Source organism: Tupaia chinensis, unplaced genomic scaffold (assembly GCF_000334495.1).
Source record: "Tupaia chinensis unplaced genomic scaffold, TupChi_1.0 Scaffold000624_1, whole genome shotgun sequence".
NCBI lineage: Eukaryota > Metazoa > Chordata > Mammalia > Scandentia > Tupaiidae > Tupaia > Tupaia belangeri.
The window spans coordinates 1,638,935-1,660,079 of record NW_006160144.1 but is presented as its reverse complement, the minus strand read 5'-3'; the positions used below and the strand labels follow the sequence as shown (position 1 = coordinate 1,660,079).

Here is a 21,145-nt window from a genome sequence, read left to right as displayed (position 1 = left end):
GGGGGGTGGGGCAGCAGGAGGAGGAGAAACTGTAAGAAGAAAGTGTTCTATGCCAGCGTGTTTGTAGTTAGGCGAGATTACCATTATCCTACACGCTCTGTGCATTCTACCACTTTGCTATGTATACAGGGATACAATGAACAAATGAGCCCTAATTTTATATCTTGTTGTCTAGATAATAGATTGCTAGTGTTTGACAAAGACATGGTGAACTAAATAAAGTGTTTTATATACTTTTCTTATATGTTTGAAAAATCAGTAAGGAAGACTGTCATCTGCAAATAACTTTTGGGATGATAATACTTGTCCACTGGGCTGATGATGAGGGGAAGGGAGGCAGGGGAGGATTCTCGACCATAATGTTATTATTATTACTATTTTTTGGAGAGGTTTTTGCTATAAGGAGTGTGTGCTCGCCAGAAAGACAGACAGAGACAGCGAGACAGAAAGCAAGAAATCACCCACTAGGGGGGATGGCCACCATGGAATCCCTTCTCCTCCATTTTCTTCTCGGGATCTTGGGCACGCAGGCACACGTGCCCAGTGTGAGTTTAAGCCACTGGGCCCGGGACTTGAACCATAGTCTACTACGCGGGAGTCCAGTGACATAGCCATTATGCCAACTGCTGGTCCCTACCATAATGTTCATATTTAAGACATTTTCAGTTTATAGCCTTTTTTGATGTATATAATTTGTTCAATGCTATTGTTATACAGTAGACATTGAAAACACTAGTCTTTGTAAAATAACGCATTTTAAATACCTTTATGTCAACTCACAGAGATGACTGTCTTTTACATGGAACTGCTAAACTTTATCTCCTCGAGCTGTACATTGTTCCTTCATTAGATTGTAAGAGAGGTGGAGAGAGAAAGGAAGCGCAGGTGGCAGAATTCTAGGCCAGTGTGTTTTTAGTTCGATAACTGAAGGTTATCTACTCATTGTCCTGTAAGTGCATTTGCTTAATACTGCTGTGTATGTAAAGGGCAGACAAGTCCTCGATGCTGAGAAGTACCCAAAGTGTGTTGAAAGTAGAAGTGGTAAAAGGATTCTTTTATAAATGTCCTTTTGTTAGAGCTTCTAGGAAGGCTGGTCTTCTGTGAGTGACCTTTGTTAACCCACCTCTTACAGAGACACACATTTCTATACTTACTCATTGAGCTGACAGAGAAGGGAGAAGAAGGGCAAGAGGGAGATTCTTTTCTAGTATTTTCATTATCTAGAGGAGAGCTTCGAATTCTAATCACAGTCCTACAGGTGTATTTTTTGTATTTTGGCTTTTGGTAAAACAGTCCTTACTTCAGGACACTATGCTTTCCAGATGTTTTCAGGTGACAACGGATGAAAGCACAGTTAATGAATTAGCCACTAAGTAAGTTATGTTAATTAAAATGAATAAATTGGCATTGTTAAAACACCTCTAGCCAGTATATCTCACTATTTCAAGGATGCTAATGAAGGGGAAGAAAGAAGAGTAAAGGAAAAGATGTCTACAGATATGTCCATATTTACAATCTGATTTTAAGTATGACAGGTTTTACATTTCTCTTGACTGTACATGAATTTGCTGTTAGTCAAGTAAATGGAAACATCACTTTTCTTAATATCATTTTTTAAAAAGAGAGATTTTTGCTATAGGGTGCGTGTGCTCACTGGAAAGACAAAGAGAAAGCAAGAAATCACTTCCTGGGGGATGGCCATGCAGCAATCTCCTCTTCTCTATTCTCCTCCTGGGATTTTGGGCATGCACACACATGCGCCTGTTGTGAGTTTTAAGCTGCCAGGTCCAGGATTTGAACCATGGTCGACTACCTGGGAGTCCAGTGACGTAACCATTATGCCATCTGCTGGTCCTTTAATATCTTAATAGTGCAGATCTGACACTGAATCGTTCAAGAAGTATTACACTGGGACCAGCAGTTAGTGTAATGGCTATGTTGCTGGACTCCCATGTAGTTGACCGTGGTTCGAGCCCTGGACCCGGTGGTTTAAACTCACGCCAGGCACGTGTGCGTGTGTGCCCAAGATCCCGAGAGGAGAATGGAGGAGAAGGGATTGCGGCGTGGCCATCCCCGCTGAGGGGTGATTTCTCATTTTCTGTCTCTCTCTCTGTCTCTGTCTTTCTGGCGAGCACACACGCCCTAAAGCTAAAAAAAATAAAAAAACAAAAACAAAAAAATACTCTAAAAAAAAGAAAAAAAGAAGTATTACACTTATTTTATTCTATTGCTTTGTGTCTTATTTTAAATTGGGCATTAAGTAAGCACAGTATTTAATTACAAATTTGCCAGTATGTATCTCCAGAGGCCTTTTTGTCTTTTAAGATTTTTTTTGTCTCCACAAAAGATAAGTATACCTTTAATTTAATTGGTAAAATATACTTGGTTATCAAAATATTCAGTTTCAGGACTTGGACACTGGTAAATACTCATGAGACATGAAAAAGCACTGTATGTACTATATGAGTAAAAATGGCACACTGAGTTTTATATACATGTGTACACCCACAACAGCTGGATGAGTACATCAGGATGTGAACTGCTTCAGGTGGTGTGGTGGTTAAGGGTGCTGGACTCCCACATGGCTGATCATGGTTCAAGCCCCAAACCTGGTGGCTTGTTCTCTCACTTTCTCTCTCTCTCTCACTCTGTCCCTCTTTGGTCAAGTTAAAAATAAATAAATAAATGGATAAACAAATAAAGTTAAATAATTCTTTTTGAAAAAAGAATGTAAGCTGCTTGTGATTATGCCTACTTTTGAGTTCTTTGTGTCTATGTTTTACAGTTTTCTATAATGAGCATATTAATGTTAAAAAGTTTAAAAAGTTATTTTAAAAAGAAATGACTAAATAACAAATGCATCAGGACCAAGAGGTCACAGCTCCAGACCAAGGTCGCAGGTGTGGGAAGAACCATATCAAGTACTTTAATCCGTCCTCCTGTACAGTCACGGATTCTATGAGTTCAAGCTCATTCTCAACCTCTTTATGGAGAAGAGGTACCGAGGCTTCCAGCAGTGACTCCCCCTGGAGAAACAAGGTAAACCTGTGTATGTAGCAAGTGGCAGACCTGGAACTTGAACACCAATCTCTCCGGCAAAGCTCCAATAGCAGGGACAGCTCAGTTACAGAGAGCGTTGGGTCTCTACTTTGCCGGATACTCAGATTCAGTGCACCTGAGGCAAAGCCTGGATGGGTATATTTTTTTAAGCGTCAAAAATTCCATTATACAGCAAAGACTAAGAACCACTGTGTTGCCGAATGGAAAATGCATCAAAAGAGAAGGGAGACATTCTGGAATAGGCTCCCCACTCCCCCAACTAAAGAAACATAGCACGCTCTTCAGAGGGAAAAGCTGTCTTCAATGGGGGAAAGCTATGCATTTTGCTTCTATACGCTGGACACATGAAGGCCAAGGTGTCACTTTCAACTTCTAAGGATTGTTACCGAGTTTCCATTATATACACAAGAACTATGCTAAACAAAGTTCTTTCTGGAGATGGGCTGGCACAATAATAAAAAAAATCAAAGATACAAGTATGTAGGAACAAAATGAAAAGGGAGGAATGAGAAGCCAAAGAGGAAAATAATCGAGAAGAGTATGTGTGACATCTTCCAAAGACACTCCTACTGAAACAAAGCGATGTCCTTGCCAGAGCGTGTGTATAGACCTCCTTCCTTCACCGAAATGAGGAATTCCTATGGCTGTTCTGGAAAAATTTCTATTTCTGCTCTTTTTACTAATGAGGAAATTGAGATCTAAAAGTCACAGTCAATGACAAATGTAAAACTAGACTCCAAGTCTCTTGACACACTGTCCATCCGTTTTTGAGTAAATCCTTATAGTTCTGACATTTTTATCTATCTCCCAGAGTCCCTACTTAATGACTGCTTTTGTCTGTGTAATATTCTGATTATTTTAAAGGAAGTTTAAATTTGGCATTTGACAAAAATATTTATACTTATGAATGCTCTTTGATTCAGCAATTACACTTGTAGGAATTCATCCTAATGAAAGATGGTGTGCAGAAATATTTAGCTCCAAGGTTGCTTGTCATATGTATTATACTATAATAGTAAAAAGCTGAATATAATTTCCATGTCTATCTACAGGCAAATGATTACCCAAGCCATGCATTATTGTTCTTGAAGTAAACGTTATAAAAACATTGAATGGTATTTAAGTACGCATTCGACCACACATGCAGAACAAAAACTAGCACAGTTATAATACAGAATATTAACACACTCATTATCTTTTTCTAAAGAATAATTTATTTTAATTTTTAAAATGTATTCATTCATTTATTTAAATTTGACCAGAGAGAAAGAGAGGGAAAGTGAGAAAGCAGCCCACCAAGTCTAGGACTTGAACCATGGTTGGCCATGTAAGAGTATCCAATGCCTTAACCACCATGCCACCTGCTGGCCCCCTCATTATCTTTTAAAAAATTAATTTATTAATATTATTATCTGATTTATTAATGGGTACATGTACTTACCAGAAAGAGACAGAGAGAAAGAAAGGGAAAATGAGAAAGGAAGCCACCAGGTCTGGGACTTGAACCACAGTCAGGTATGTGAAAGTCTAGATCATTAACCACCATACCACTTGCCAGCCCCGAATGGTGATCTTTTTATTTATCTGTGCTTTCAAAATTTTCTGTAATAAACATAATTTTCTAAAATTAAAAGAATGAATACAAAATTGCATAAAGAGAGATGTTAAGAGGTCCTTTTAAAAACTGGGGAGATAATTAAAAAAAAAAAGATATTTTCCCTGGACCCATTAGGGACTTTCAGTCTCTTACCAAAGGCAATAGGGACTTTCTGAATCAAATCTAGACTCCAGATAGCAATGAAGCTTACTCTAGAGAATGGGAAGTTTGGTTCCATACCTAAGCTGTGAACTCTAGATTTAAAAACAACGACTCACATAATTTTAAGTGGTTGAGTCATGGAGCCTAAAGGGCACCAGATTGGGAGAAAGGCAATCTGGATTCTAGACCCACTGTGACTTTAGCCTAAACAAGTTCTTTAATCATCTGGGACCCAAATGTCTTCGTCTACAGAATAAGAATGACATGAATAAGATCAGCATTCCTCAAGCTGATGTTCCTTTGAATAGTTATAGGTAGAGATTTATGCAAGTATGTTCATAAAGGAAGTTGAAGTTAATCCTGGAAATGCTACACTAGATCATTTCTAAGGTCTCCTACTCTAATATGGCATATATTTTATTCAAATATATTCTACCTTAATGCATTGAAATTGGCTATATCTATAGATACTCTGTCTACTTTTGATTTCCTCTGAGTAATATAGAAGAATATTAGGTAACGTAAAATGGATGACAACGCTCTTGAAAAAAATCTCATACCTTGACAGTAGTAATTGAAAGCAGAAAGGAAAAAAGATTTAATAACAAGAGGGGCAAAAATAGTGCTTAAGAAAGATAATAATAAAAGTAATAGATACAAATAATGTAATTCATTCTGTTTCTGTCTATACTTCCAAATAATTTTTTTGGGGGGGAGGAGAGATTTTTGCTATAGGGTGCATGCACTCACCAGAAAGACAGAGAGAGACAGAAAGCGAGAAATCATCCCCCAGGGGGATGGCCACGCCACAATTCCTTTTCCTTCATTCTCCTTTTGGGATCTTGGGCACGCACGCACACACACACAGCATGAGTTTAAGCCACTGGGTCTGGGACTCGAACTGCGGTTGACTACATGGGAGTTCAGCGACATAATCATTACACCAACTGCAGGTCCCCCAAATAATGTTTTAAAAATTCTTTTATGAGTTACTAAAAATATACTATTCTAATATAAGTTCAACTTATTCAATTAAAATAAAAGATCCATTTTCAGATCATGTGGAAAAAAGGGTTCAGTCTTTCCACTGTGTTAATAAATTACCATCTTTCTCTCCTTCTGCTGACCTGGTATCCCACCTGGAGCCGTTACTACCCAAGACATATCCAAATTCTGAACAGCTGAGCTTTAAGCCATTCCAGTATCACAGGGTGGGAGGTGGTAGTGGTGGTGGTGGTGGTCAGCCTACTGTAGCCAGACAAGGAGGACGAGATAGCAAAGAATTTGTGACTCAGTTAAGGGGGTCTTCCCTATCTTCTTTCCTCTAAACTCGTCACCATCACAATTAGCTGCCTCACCAGACACAGAGAATGCCAAACTAAACCGGGAGAAAACAGAAAAGCAAGAACTATCGATAAAGGAGAAGTTTTATACAAAGAGGTGTTCAATAACACAGGAAAAGTGCCAAGCAAAAGAATAGGTTGGACTGATATGGAAATATCCCTGGAATGCACTAATGATCTCCAAAGTGAATAATTCTCTCATGTGTATTTGAGATTTGACTGAATATATCTCACATGTGGATTGGCAGCATACTAACTATAGGCTTACCTGACAGTCACCATTCATTATCAAATATTTTATTCCGATTTCTTATAACAGGATTCTAAATAGACGTAAAAAATCCAAGCACTTAAAAAAACAAAACAAAACAAAAAAACCTATTGTGGGGGCAAGCAGTTGTGATAGTAAAGGGTGCTGGACTCCCACATGGCTGACTGCGGTTCGAGTCCCAGAACTGGTGGCTTGCTTTCTCACTTTCTCTCTCTCTCTCACACACACACACACAAACACACACTCACTCTGTCTCTCTCTGGTCAAATTAAAGTAAATAAATTAGGTTAAACAGAGTAATTAAAAACCCTATCATGGATAAACTTGAGTAAATACGTGCATGTGTAAATGGCATAAGTAGTTAAAGCTAGAGATGCATGCATCCTTAAGTTTTCAGTCACTCTGGAATAAGAATAGGACTCAACTATTACTTTCCCAGAGAGAAAACAGATGTCAGATGTATAAGTAAAGAATTACAAAGTCACAAATAAATCTCTTAGTATTCGATATATTACCTACAATAACTTTCAAAGTCAAACTCTGCACTATAGTGAAATAGTATATAAAAGAGATTTACTGTCATCTACTCTAACTTCTTCAAAAAACCTGAAAGGGACCAGCCCATAGTCTGGTGGTTACAGGACTTGGATTCCACGTGGCCCAACTATGCAGTTTGAGTTTTGAAGCCAGTAGACTGAAAAACACACTGGGTATGTGTGCAAGAGTGCCCAAAATCCTCAAAGGAGGGAGAAACAGAGAAGGGACTGCAGTGTGACCATGTCCCACAGGGGCTGTTTTCTCCTCTTCTTTTCTTTCTGCCTCTTTCTGGTTAGCACATGTGCACTTTTTTTTAAAAGTTATTAACATACTATTAAAGGTAGATTGCTCCAAGTAACAAATAAGATAGAACTCCAAGGAATTCTTGTTTGAATCACAGTAAAGTATCTCTCCTAAGTAATCATGTTTATGTTCTAGGCAGCTTTTTGCGAGTATCATTGCTATTCTTTCTTCGGTTTCCCTCCCTCCTACATCCTATTCTCTACTATGGCTATAAAGATAGTTGCTGTTTTTCCAAGTCAGTATATCATATATAAGAAACTGACATGATTTATAGAAATGGTAGAGCATTTATCAGCTGTTCTCTGATGGAATGTGATAAAAAGTAAATATAAATCAGCCAAAGTATGAGTTCACAAATAAAGAAAAAATATTTCCAAGTGTCCCCTTGACTACGTTATCAACAAACACTGTTGAAAATAGTTATTACAAAACAGCACAGGAAGTTAATTTCAGGTGTTAACTATTTTCAGCAGCAACGAAAGTCTATGATGAGAAGGAAACATATCTTCAGACTTGATTAAAGGGAATGGATTAAAGTTTTTGGCCTTTTACGGAGCTATAAAAGTGTCTTTTGGCAATACAATAATATCAACTAACTACCATCTATAGAGTATTTTACAATCAGGCAGGTATTGGGTTAAAAAAAATTTATAAGCATTAATGTTGCTCTGACAATAAACCTACCAAATAAATAATTTTGCAGGTAAGGCCTGAAGCCTTTGAGCATTAAACTGCCCATAGCCACACAAGTGACACATAACAAAAGGAGACTCAAAGCCAGTCTTATTCTGGTTGTACCCAATAGCCTTAGTGCTGCTGAGGAAGAGATGCTAATTTACCTACCAATCCAGGCTTTGTGTGAATACAACTCTGTCAATACTACTTATGTTTTTAAAGTTTCTTTTATTCATGATAGAGAGTGCACGCATGTGTGAAAGAGAGAGTGCGCGCGCGAGAGAAAGCAAACTAGCGCCTGAGACTCTCTCACCACCCTGTGATCCTTTTCTCGCAATCTTCCAGCTATTCCAGATCTTTTCAGGCCAACCTGAGGATCTGAACCCACAGATGGCCATGTGGCTTCCAGCACTGCAGTTTGGTAAACTGCTACCAAATGAGCCAACAGGTTAGGCCACTATTTATCTTTTTAAGAAATAAAATATCTATATGCTTTATCGTGGGGAAAAAAAAAGTCCAAGATATTATACTAGGTAAAGAATAGCATCACAGAACAGTGACTGGTGTGGTCTTAATTAAATAAGTCTGTATGTGAGTGTATATAAGTGCTTAGGAAAAGGTCTAGAAGATTTGTACCAATCTCTTTGTAGAGACTATCTCTAGGATAGAGAATAAAATTTGGGTGGGTCAAATAGGGGCTATTTCACTTTCTTTTTTTAAGGGAGGTATTTTTGCTACAGGGCGTGGGTACTCACTGGAGAGACAGACAGACAGACAGAAAGTGAGAAATCATGCCCTGGGAGGGTGGCCATGCCACAGTCCCTTTTCCTCCACTCTCCTCTCAGGATCTTGGGTAAGCACACACACGCACTCAGCGGCCACTGGGTTTGGGACTTGAACCGTGGTCGACTATGTGGGAGTCCAGTGATGTAATTATTATATCATCTGCTGGTTCCAGAGCTATTTTACTTTCTACTCTGCATAACTGTGTTGTTTTATGAGGATGAATTATTTCCATAATTTGTATCATAGAAAATGTATGCATGCACATGGGCTTGTGCACGGGTCCACATGCACACAAACACACAATACTGACTGATGCCCTTAAACATGAACACTGTTGTTACAACACCCTTACCTAAGAATGGCAGTTCCCAGTGAAATGAAGGGTAGCTGACAAATACCTAATCTAAATACTGTCCCCTTCTTATTTCTGGAGTCTAATTCTACTTGGACCAACCCAAGAGGTCTTTTCTAGATTAAGAAAGACTCTAAAAGGATCTATATAGATAGAGCAATGAACTATCAACATTATGTCTGCTCTTTTAGAAGATATGGGGGTCAGCTCCATGATGCAGTGGTAATGCGCTGCAGAGAAGCTGGATCCCACATGGTGACTGAGGTTCGAATCCCTGGCCTGATCTGCCCAAAACATGCAGGCACATGTACAAGTGCACAAGATTTGACTGGCTGGAGGGCTAGAGAAAGGGGAAGGATCACAGAGGGATGAGACCCTGTGGAGGGTGCTCCTCTCTCTCTTTCTCTGGTGTGCGTACATGCACTCTATCAAGAATAAAGAAAGAAAACAAAGAAAAGATATGGCTCAGTTTCTACTCCTTCAGTACAGCTGCTGCTGCCCCATCGGGCCTAGTTTTCTGCTTGACTCATAACGTGCCTTACAGAGCTTTATCCAATACTGCTCTGGGATGTGCAAATACAGTTATTCTCAAACAGACTGTAAGCATCTTGAGGGCAGGGCTTGGGACTAAATGTCTAAGTTTTGCACTTAATTCATCAAGATTGATCAGGCTCTTGGCATTTATTCATCTCCTATGGGACAGGCTCTGTGCCAGAAGGAAGAAATATACCAGTGGCCAAATCAACAAGGTCTCTTCCTTACTGACTTTATATTACATGTGTAGGGGTAACAACTTGTGGGGACTGGTATACAGACATGTAAAAAGCAATTACAATACAATATAAAACTGCACAAAAGAACATGGAATTGCTGGAATACACAAGAGGACGCTGAAGCCAAAGCATTCCGGAAAAAGGGAGAACGAAGCTGAGGCCTGAGGATGAGCGGGAATTGGATAGACAGGATGTAGAGGTAAGGAGACAGTAGCACGGCAAATTAGAGGATCTGCAAATAGCACAGGCTGGTTGGAACCCAGGGCACGGGGGAGGGGCACAGGCTGAGCGCTGAGGCGGGAGAGTTTGGCAGGGGCCAGATCACACAAGGCTTGTAAACCACATAAGGAGTTAAGGGGAGCTGCTAAAGAGTTTGAACCAGTGGAGTGACAGGAACAGACTTGCCTTTTTATAAAAATCACTCCAGTTACAGTGTGGAGAATGGATTAAGGCAAGGCTGAAGGCTTATGGAGCAATTCAGGCAAGAGATAATGGTGTCCTGAAGGAAGAGTGGCAGGGGGAGATGGAAAGAACTAGACGGATTTGAGATACGCAGAGGTTGCAGCCCTGACAGTCTAATCGGTGCCTTTCTGCAAAATGGGGGCTGAGGGAGAGGGAAGTGACAGAAAGTGTCCAGATTTTTGGCTAGGGCGTTGCTTGAGACGGAAAGCATAGACGTAGAAACATGGAGAAGGAGAAGGATCGGGGGTAGTTAAGCGAGTTTAATTCTGAACTGACCGTGTGATCATGAGATACCCAACAGGTTATACTGGTAAAAATCCAGAGCTCTAAGCAGGCGGAGAAAGAATGCTGCAGAGTAGAGAGTTGATGTATAAGGCACTAACTTAAGCTATGAAAATAGATCCGATCAATTTGGGGAAGAATAATCACAGAGTGAGGAAAAGAATAGGTCGAAGACAGACTCCTGAGGAGCCCCAACACTTTAAGGGACATAAAAGAGACAGCCAAAGTGGTAAAAGAAAAATCAGAAAAGCTTGGAGTGACAGAAGCCATGTAAAGAGGGTATTCCAAGGAAGGAGTGGTCACCAGCATGCTTCTACTTTTCGGGGGCGAGTGGTGGTGGTGCGTATGCATGTGGTATCTGACAGGTTCTCACTATGTTGCAATTCTCCTGCCTCAGCTTCTGGAGTAGCTAGATGGCAGGTGTGTGTCACCATGACTGGCTTTATAGGCTGAAGTAGGAACTGAACTCCGGCCTCTCATGTGGCCGCAGCTGGCTAGCAGCAGGGTCCAGTAGGCGCGGCCACTGCTGGGTCAAGAGCGAGCTTTTGAAACGTTTAGCGGGAGTGGAGTAAGCCTTCAGTGAGTTAAAGTGCACTGATTCTTCCTCTCTCTCTTCAACTCAGCTTCCAGTTCCTTTTTGTGGTATCAAAATATGTGCAATGCTATTCACGACTCCCCCCAAACTAGGGGTCCTCCTGCTTTTCTTACTCTAACATTTCCGCACAAGGCCTGAGTCTTGCTTCCAATTCTGTCACCTACAATAACTAATCACCAAATTCTGCTGATTTCTTTTTTGTACTCTCTGTCTTTTCTTCCCTTTCAATTCCTGTTTGCCATTACCCTAATTCAGGTTCTATGTAATACAGAGCTGGACCACATAAAGTCTACTGATCACTCATACAATTTCATTCCTTTACCTTCTCTCTAGGGTAAACTTTTTCACACACAATAACCATATCAATTATCCTAAAACATTATCTGTAATTGCTTTATTGCTTTATTCTATTTAATTGCTGAAAATTCTCCAATGACTTCTCATTATAATTTGTTCAAAAATTTCCTTTCTTTACCAAATGTTTATGTAGGACAGTGCTTCTCCAACTACCTATGTTAAGGCCCAGTTGTTTTTTTCTTTTACATTTTCAATCCATTGCAAAGTGTTATTTTTGTAAAATACAAATAAAAACCACTGTGGTAAAGCTGAATTGCTATCAAAGTTTCTAATTACTCACTCTCCTAACTTCCAGTAGTTAGCTTATTGTGGGCTAGCACAGGGTTTCCTGGTCTAACAATGGGCTGCAGACAACATATCAAACACCCCTGATGTTGATAATACATGGATTAAGAAGACATTGTAGTTATGTCTTCAAAGACCTTGAGTAGTGGTTCTCAATGCAGGGTGACTGTGCCACACAGGGGAGACATTTCTGATCATTAATTGGGGTTCAGGGCAGCATTGGGGAGGCAGGAATTACTGGCTTTGAGTAGATAGAGACTCAAGATGATCCTAAACACCCCATAAAACACAAGGCATCCCCCTGCCCTGCCCGCCACAACAAAAAATTATCCAGCCTGAAATGTCAACAGTCCCAAAGATCCAGAAACCCTGCCTCAGAGCTAGAATACGGCTAATTCTAAGTACATACAAACATACAGGGGAAATACAGAAGCACTTGAATCTGTCTGGAAGATTAAACATGGACAATATTAAAAAAAAAATCTGATCTCCTGATTTATAGATTTCTACAACCCAGACTCACCTACGAAGTGTTTAAACGTGTTGGGCTACACCATAAGCTCTGTCCCTTGCTTGGTCTGTAGTGCTCCCAGGTATGGACAACTAGCCCCGTCCCTGCTCCTATCCAAAATCACTCAGCACGTAAAGCCTCGCTCAAGCTCTGCCTCCTCCATGAAGGCTTCTATAATTTTCCTTAAATTCCTATGGGACTTGGCATTCATACCACTTATTTGGCATTTGATCATATATTGGCTTTTAGTATCACTTGTTGGGTTATGTTGTTTACCTTTTAAATGATTATTTTAATATTTAAGTTTCATCTCTAGGTTGGGAATTCACTAAGACAAATTTGTGATGCACCCATAGCAACTACTTCCTTCCTATATCATACTATAAGAGGTGCCCAAAAACATGGCAAAAGTGATACTAGGCCTTAGGACTTATAGTCCCACCACCAGCTCCTCAGGTTTCTTGAGCTCATGACAATGAACACGTGAGATTACTAGAAAAGTAGTAGGTTTACAATGCACAGGGCAAAAGCCCCCATGCCAAATAATGATCTTGCCTTGAAGTCAATGAAGCCACAGTTTGAAAATCCTTGACTGGATCAGAGTACCTGAGAGACCACCTTGGAGGGCCCCAAGGAATGTTGCTGAGAAGGTGCATTTTAACGGTTTTATGCGATAGGCCTTCATGAGAGACTAGTATGAGAGTTAAGGGAACAATCTCTGGGCTGGACCACCTGACTCCCACCTTACTCTACCCCTTACAAACTATGGGTCTTGGACAATTTACTCAACCCTTTAAGGTTCAGTTTTCTGCCGTATAAAGTAGGGATAATACTGTATTTACCTCATACGTTTGTTGTGAAGATCGAATAAATAGACTAAATAGTAAGTATGTACGGTGTCCAGCTCTACATGTTAGCTACCATCATCATTATCATCATCAATTTAATTATGGAAAGAAGGCAGGAGAAAAGACCAACTATTTCACTGTAAGAGCCATATTAATTGGAACTCTCAGCAGAATGGTTTTTGAAGACTGAAAACAAATTCAAGCACAGTTCCGCAAATATCAGAAATTCTGCTCTCCCTCAAGTCACCTTCTCCTGCTCTTTTCCTGTGCCTAATGCAAATGTTCTCACTTGTAGGGGGAAGACAAACTGCTTTCATCCCTTACTATAATACAAAAAATACTGGCAGAAGTCGTCTGTTACCGACCAAGAAACTGCTTTTCTCACCGACCAGGAAAGGCACTTGTGCCCACCCTCTCTATGAGGGCTGCATGGAAGCCCCCAGAACCCAGGCCCTCAACCCTGTGCACTGCTCCGCAGAAGTAAGTGAGACGTAACTGCTCCCTGTTCCTATTCTCTGCTGACGATGGAGCCACTAGAGAGAGAAGTAGTTGCTTTTTAAAATTGTTCGTTAGAAATACAGTATTGCAATAAAACAGACACAGAGGTATAATGGAATAAAAGAACAAAAGTCTCCCTTTATTCCCAAGCCTAACTTCCCTTTCACAGAAGAACTTTTTTCAATTTAATGTGTGTCCTTAGAGACTTTCATAATGCATTTACTTTTAGTTTTATATATGTTTTAGCACAAACACGTCTGTCCATTTGGAAAATATCATTTCAATATTGGCTTTCTTGTATTCCATAATGGAAATGTATTAGAACGTATGTAATCATTTTCTTCTTGTGGACATTCAGGTTAACACTTAGGCTTTAACTTTGCAGTGACCTAATTGTTGATCTTTAAGGAACTCAGCTGTAGTTGCCAGGAAATCTAATCCACTGGTTACTCTGTAGACAGCTCTGCCTCTCCAAAAGATTTATTTCTTAAAGTCTCTCTATAAATTAAAAAATGCCAGCTGAATTTACATATAGTTTGACTTTGAGATGTAAGCAAAATTACATTTCAATTCAAACATAAGTTTAACTTAATGATTATGACCAATGGAAAAATTAATTCAAGATTTAAAAAAAGTCCATTTATAAAAAGTTACCTATATTTTTATAGCTATATATTTTTACACAGCATTTTTTAGAATATAAATAAAGTTACATGGATTCTTTTTTATATGTACCTCCTGCTCTAGAGGTTTTAGAAATCACATGGTCATAAGCTATTTTCTTCTTCTAATTAAAAAAATAAACAAAATAAAAACACTTTATAAATCTCCTGACCTGGACTTAGAATTGGTAAATGATTACATTCCTCAGATCTACATATCATCTATAACTACATGGTAGAAAATCAGAAGGGAGAAGTTTTGCATCTCAAACTAGTGAGCAACTGCTTTCTTTTCCTCTGCTAATAAATTACAGGCAAACTTGAACAGATGTCAGGTTGGCATTCAAAACCTAAAATATAGCTGAAAAGCAAGTTATGACTAATACGAGGAGAAGAGATGAATGTCAGAAAGCTTCATTTTTTTTTTCTTTTTTTCAAATTTCAGATAAGCTCTTTAGCCTTAGGGTTCCTTTTACAGAGCCCTGGAGTTCGGCTAGATGTCTTAACCCCCATTTAAATTGCAATCTCTCCTTGTGAGTGGGGGTGTGAAAATGCATTTTAAGAGTGTCAGTGTTTATGTTAATCTTAGCAAGAACTCCCTCTCTCCCAAATATGGCATGCACAAAACCTTGGTGCCCTTTCTTCCACTCTGTTTTATTTGCACTGTTCTTAGCATGTGAAAGATGTCTGTGTGTGATTGAAAGGCTCCTTATCTTCTCAGCAGCTCTACTTCATAGAGTAACTGCAGTTTCACTTATGATATCAGAAAAGAGTTGCTTTCCTCTTGAATTTCAAAAGAAACCTTAAAAATACAGATTGAAAATGGGCTTAGAGAGAGAGAGGCACAGGGGGAAGGGGACCAAAAAGAACACAGTGTCAGTTTCAAAGAATGGGGGCACAAGACCATAACAAGTGGCTTTCCTCCCCACTAGGTGGCCTGGACATCTACAACCCACAGATCCACCAAAAGACAGTGCGAGGCGAAGGCCTTCGGTCTACACCTTTCCCCTGGCTCTCCTGCCAAAGCTATCCTTGGGTAGCGGTGAACCTATTCCCAAGATTACATTAAGAGATGCTGACTAATTCTTTAACAATTGTTCCACTGTTCATTGAACAGGATTTCTTTGTTTTGTTTTGCTTTTTTTACTTTGACATTTACAGTGTAGAGAATATTGCCAGGGATACCGAAATATGAAGTTTCTTTTCAGAAACTGTCTTTGCCAACAAAAGACCTACAAAGAGAATGGAGGTGATCAATCATTGATTTATCCTGAGTTTTCTCCACAAAACTGCATGCGGGGGGATAAGGGTAGACGGTCTGAATGGACATATCGATTCAGCTGACACCTAAAAATGCTCAAGGACAGCAACCAGCTGCTAAATTTACCCATCTATGCTTCCAGATACCAGATTTTGAGGCTCACATTTCTACCGTGGGACTCCAGTGCTGCTTCTATTCTCCCACAGAATAAGAATTTAAGGCAATTCCTAATTAAATAGCATTATGGGGGCTGGAGGACATTTAACTAAATATCCATTTGATATTCATTAAGTACAAGGTAAGGTCTAGTTTTCCTTGCTAATGCTTTCTGCTCAACTACTACAGACACAGAAAATAGTTACACTGATTAAAACAACAAAAACAAAAGTCTAAATTGATATTCCTCCTAAATAATCCCTTTTCCTCTTACTACACATGGCCTTTATCCTTCTGTCTATAAAGCTTTACATGACTTCTTCTCTCCTATAAGCATTTCCTGGATTGCAATTCTATTAAAAAAATTATTTTAAATAGAACAAAAATGGGAAGGTATACACTAAGCTCCTAAAAGTATTTCAAGAAAAAAATTAACAGATTGGAAATTATGTGACTTTAAAAAAAAATTCTATATATTACCTGGTCTGATCTCTAATTTTAGTGCATAATTGTGTACCTCTGGCTATTTAGTCCTCCTATATCTTACCAGCAACATGTTGTATGTATCTAGACTACATTTTCAATTTTGAAAATGCAACATAAAGTTTCACAAACAAAAGGAAAGAATTCTATTACGGAGAAGCAGTTATCAATCTCATAAACAGAGTAACAAGGGAGAATCCTAAATTTATCACTAGTAAATTTGAAAAATTGGTATATAGGCAAAAAAATCCATTAAGTTAAAGATTCCTGGTTACAATGTGGATATAACTCTATATTCCATAGTCTCAAGCCAAAAATAAAAGTTCTCTGCTTAGTACAAAACAAAAAGGTCCCATAACTCACATAAATAATTACTTGCTAATATTTTTTTAAATTTGAATTGATTTAACCAATCACATCCAATGTCCAATTGAACCCCCAAAACATACAGGCTTATCTGTTTGGCTAACAAAGAGTGAAGGAAAAAAAGATATCAGCCAATTTTCTTCCCACCTGGTAGGGCAAAAGAATAGAGAATACATATAAAAAAGAATCCATGTTACTTTATCTATATTCTATCCAAATGTAATGATTTTTAGTTTTATATATCTTTACTAGGTCTAATGAGAACTTTATAATCATACTTTGCTGGGGGTGCAAAAAAATATATACTATATAATTCCTCCAAAAATGAAAGTAAAAAAAGAAGCCTCTACTGGAAGGTAGGAAATGACACATACATAGGAAGATAGTTATTTCTCAGCCATTTAACCATTTTTTAAGATACTCAGAAACTTTATACAGAATAGAGAAAATAATACTTTTCAATTCAGCCCCAAAGCCAAGGTAGCTGTAAACTAGTTGTCTTTCAAGGGAAATTGATAATACAGGCTTGATGACAAAAAGCCATAAAGACCAAATACATAAATAAAAAATAAATAAAGGACTTCTTCAAAAGACAGAATGAATTTTTTGTCTAATTAAGTTGATGTAAAAATATTTAAAAAAATAGAAAAATAAATCCATAAAAGGTTCTGGACAGTAGCACTCACAAATGAAATACAAACCAAAGTCCTTCGGCAAAAGGTACATCAGTAACAACCAAAATCACACGCACGCTGTTGATGCGGATATCGGAGACATAGTCTATTCACTAACAAATCCCAACTCACTGTCAGACTCTTCAGCAGCTGGAACAGTGACAAACTGACTGGTACGAGTTTTAATCCTTTATGCATCACCTCCCCAACCTCAGACAGAGGCCTTCATGGACAGGATCTGGATAATGCCCAGGCAGGAAACTAGTATCTGATAACTGTATCCTCAGCAGCTTCCCAGCAGTAAGAAAGCACTTGTAATATAATTTAAAGACATGGCTTATTACAGAAGCGATTATTTCTCTATTCTTAGCTAGGTAGTGTAAATATTCAAAGAAACGATCGCTAAATTTTTTTTACACCAGGTCTCAGTTCTGTAGTTAAAAAAATACGCACACTCCACACACACATATATGAATAACTTAGAACATGTAAAGTCACCTTCTTATCTCTGCTCTTACTTAAAATATACTTAAGCAATATTTCCATGTCTTGATAAAAAAGATTTTACTGTGCCTCAAAAATACGTATTACCATGATAGTGAACTACCACATTTGTTATAATTTTCCAAATTAAAATTCTGGTTTTTATGGACATGGCCTTTGTGTTCGTCAGTTAAAAAGTATGTTATTGCCATTTCAAGGTGTATAAAACTCAGGTGATGAGGGTCTCTGTCATTTTCTCTTAATCCAGTTCCAACTCGACCTTTACCCAGTGAACAGGTGTGTGGCGCGTCTGTAATTTATCAGAGTGAGCCACCAGGAGAAACGCTCCCAACAACAGGAGGCTAATACAGTCCTGCACTTGGTGCCGGGGCAGCCGTTCTTGGCCCCACCATGATGAATATTCTTTTATCCACCAGTAGCAATTTAAAGATAAAGAATTACAGGGGAGAGGGGAGTCATATATTTGTATGAATTCCATTTTTTTCTGGATACCATTTTGACAGTAACAGTCTGCCAGAAGCTGTTATGTTATAAACTCTTCTCTCAGATATTCTGTTTTTCACGTTCTAATCCAATATATGATGTGGATGTGAAAACAGTCATGATGGCATTCACACTGAGCAAGAACTGTCACAGCACGCAGATAAACCGAATAAACCTCCAAAAGGAAGTGATGCATGAACAGAACATTTATTTGCATCCAATAATGAAATTCCTATGGCTCTCCCACATCTGTCTTTTTAGATCAGACTTACCTTTTTTAAAAACAAGCCAGTTACCCATTTACGTGGTAGGAAGATGCACTGATTGGGAAATTGCGGCAGCACGTAAAAACAAGCAGCAGTTAATAATGTAAGAATAATGCCCATCCTCTGATAGATAATGATTATTCAGCCTGACCCACAGTGGATCTTTAGAGTCAGGTGAAATTTCTAAATATACCCTAGAGAAAACCATTTGTGTGTGTATGTGTGTGTGTGTGTTGTGTGTGTGCACGTGTATGCACATAAATAAAATGAAGTAACTACAAATATTATTTCTATGATTTCCCCATAAAAGTCAAAAGTAATTTTTAAAGTTCCAATATTTTCAAGGTTTTTCAGAAAAAAGTATCTGCTTGTTTTCTTCTTTTAAAAAAAGAGGTTAAAACAGGAAAATACTTTGGTGGGTCTGAAAAATAATTTCAAACTACCAAAAACAGATTCTTCACCACATTAATAATGTTTTTAACAATGCAAAATTTTATCAAGTTTCCCTTTTTAAACTCACCCATCTGCTCCACAATCTCTGGAGGAAATACTCGGGAAGCAAATGCTCGTCGAAAAATATCTGAAAACTCCTTGTCCAGACCGCCTATTCCCATTTTTTCAAAGTTCCAGTCAGGATTGATGATAGATTGACGATTTTCCTTGGTTTTAGATTTTCCTATGTCAAACAAATATAGTCAAATATGGGACAAGAACTTCATCACTAAATGTAAAAAGATAGAACTCTCTGGGCATCCTAAATGAATGAAGAGAAGCTACATGAATACGAAGATGAACAACATACTCTTAGCTGGTTTCCTAATAGGAAGGACAGGTTTTGCCATGTAATCTACAGTGTCCGGTCTCCATGTACGGATAGTAATACACTGTCAGAGTGATTAGTTGAATTTATGCTGTAGTCTATATGTAAGCAATTCATGAAGCTAGGTTACACTGACCCTAACCAAATTAACTAACTTGGTTGACTAGAAGAAACACCATGTGCATATCTGATGAAGACAGCACTGGCTGGCAAGAACGCAACTGAAATCTAGCAGTATGTTTAAATATACTTATCTAGATTAGGCTTACAATTCAGTATTTAACCCCTCAGCCTTAGATGATGCACTGAGTAAGGTTGATGTCTTACTTGATTTTCCTTCACATGAAAATCTAAAATCATTCCAAAGATGTTGATGATGACAAACTTCATGTTTACAAATCTTTCATAAGGATAAAAATTATCTAAGTTAAATGTCAGAGCGCCACCTAATGTAACTAAAGAGAACCACATTTATTATTTCAAACAAAGAATAAAGTACCTTAGCACACTCTACTACAAAGAAAAAAAAAATAACAGTATAGGTTTTATAAAATCAGAGTGAAAAATTATATTAAAAAAGTTTTATCCTAAGAAATGGTAAATATTTGAGGTAATACATGTTAATTAGCCAATTTGATCACTCTACAAGGTATACACATATCAAAACATCAAATTGTATCCCGTGAGCATATACAATTATTATTTAATTAAATATAAAACTTATGTGGAAATTTTATGGCTAGAGTTTTGTGGCCTTAAGAATTCCTTTAGGTTATCTAAAATCTTTTTTTTACAATCTACTGCCCTCTTGTGGCCAAATTTACTGCACACCAAATTACTATACAATTTTATTTTTCAATGGAAATCACACACTTGTGCACGGATTACTCAGAAATATTTATATTGCATGAAAGTCATGCAACTCTCCTGGGATAAGACATCTTTTAAAAATGTATGCAAAAATAAAATACAAATAAATCACTTCATAATGTAATAGTGAATCAATAAGGGATTGATATTATCTACGCCCATAAAAATGATATAGGCATTAAAAAACATGTTGTAGAAGTGTATTTTTTTTTTTTTTGAGAGGTTTTTGCTATAGGGCACATGTGCTCGCCAGACACAGAGACAGAGAGACAGAAAGCAGGAAATCATCCTCCAGGGGGGATGGCCACGTCGTAATCCCTTCTCCTCCATTCTCCTCTCGGGATCTTGGGCACACGCGCACACGCGCCCGGTGTGAGTTTAAGCCACCGGGTCCGGGACTCGAACCGCGGTCGACTACGTGGGAGTCCAGCGACATAGCCATTACGCTAACTGCTGGTCCCTAGAAGTGTATTTAATATGCTTGAAACATGCTAAATTTGACAAAGCAAACTCTAAAAATGTATGGAAACAATCAAAGTTCAGAGTACATGAGTTGTTTCTGAGTAAATGCCTATTCATGTTTTATGAAATAAAATATTTTACTTTATAATTAAGAAAAGCAGTAAGAGAGGATGGTAAAATATAGCTGAATTTAAAAAGGCCACACATTTAAATGAAGTTAAGGAACCCTGGACATGATAGTGTACCAATGACAACCCTCTGCTTTCTACTGGGATAGACAATAGTAAAGCTGTATCAACTAAAACTAAGAATTACTCTCCAGGTACCCATTATGCTGGTGAGTTTATTCTTACAGACCAAACTACATTATTTTAATATAATAAGAGTAGGCCCAGTGTACCAGAGGACTGAACTATGAATCTGTTGGATTTCATCTGCACA

At 38.3% G+C, this 21,145-nt stretch overlaps 1 protein-coding gene across 1 annotated transcript in view; it reads right to left on the bottom strand.

The window, feature by feature from the left end:
- NSF (N-ethylmaleimide sensitive factor, vesicle fusing ATPase) overlaps positions 1-21,145 on the bottom strand; it is a gene marked incomplete in the record, with an annotated part of 153,800 nt that overhangs the window by 103,225 nt on the left and 29,430 nt on the right. The window contains 1 exon segment of the mRNA XM_014591835.2: positions 19,073-19,228. Within this exon segment, the coding sequence (XP_014447321.1) occupies positions 19,073-19,228 (156 nt within the window).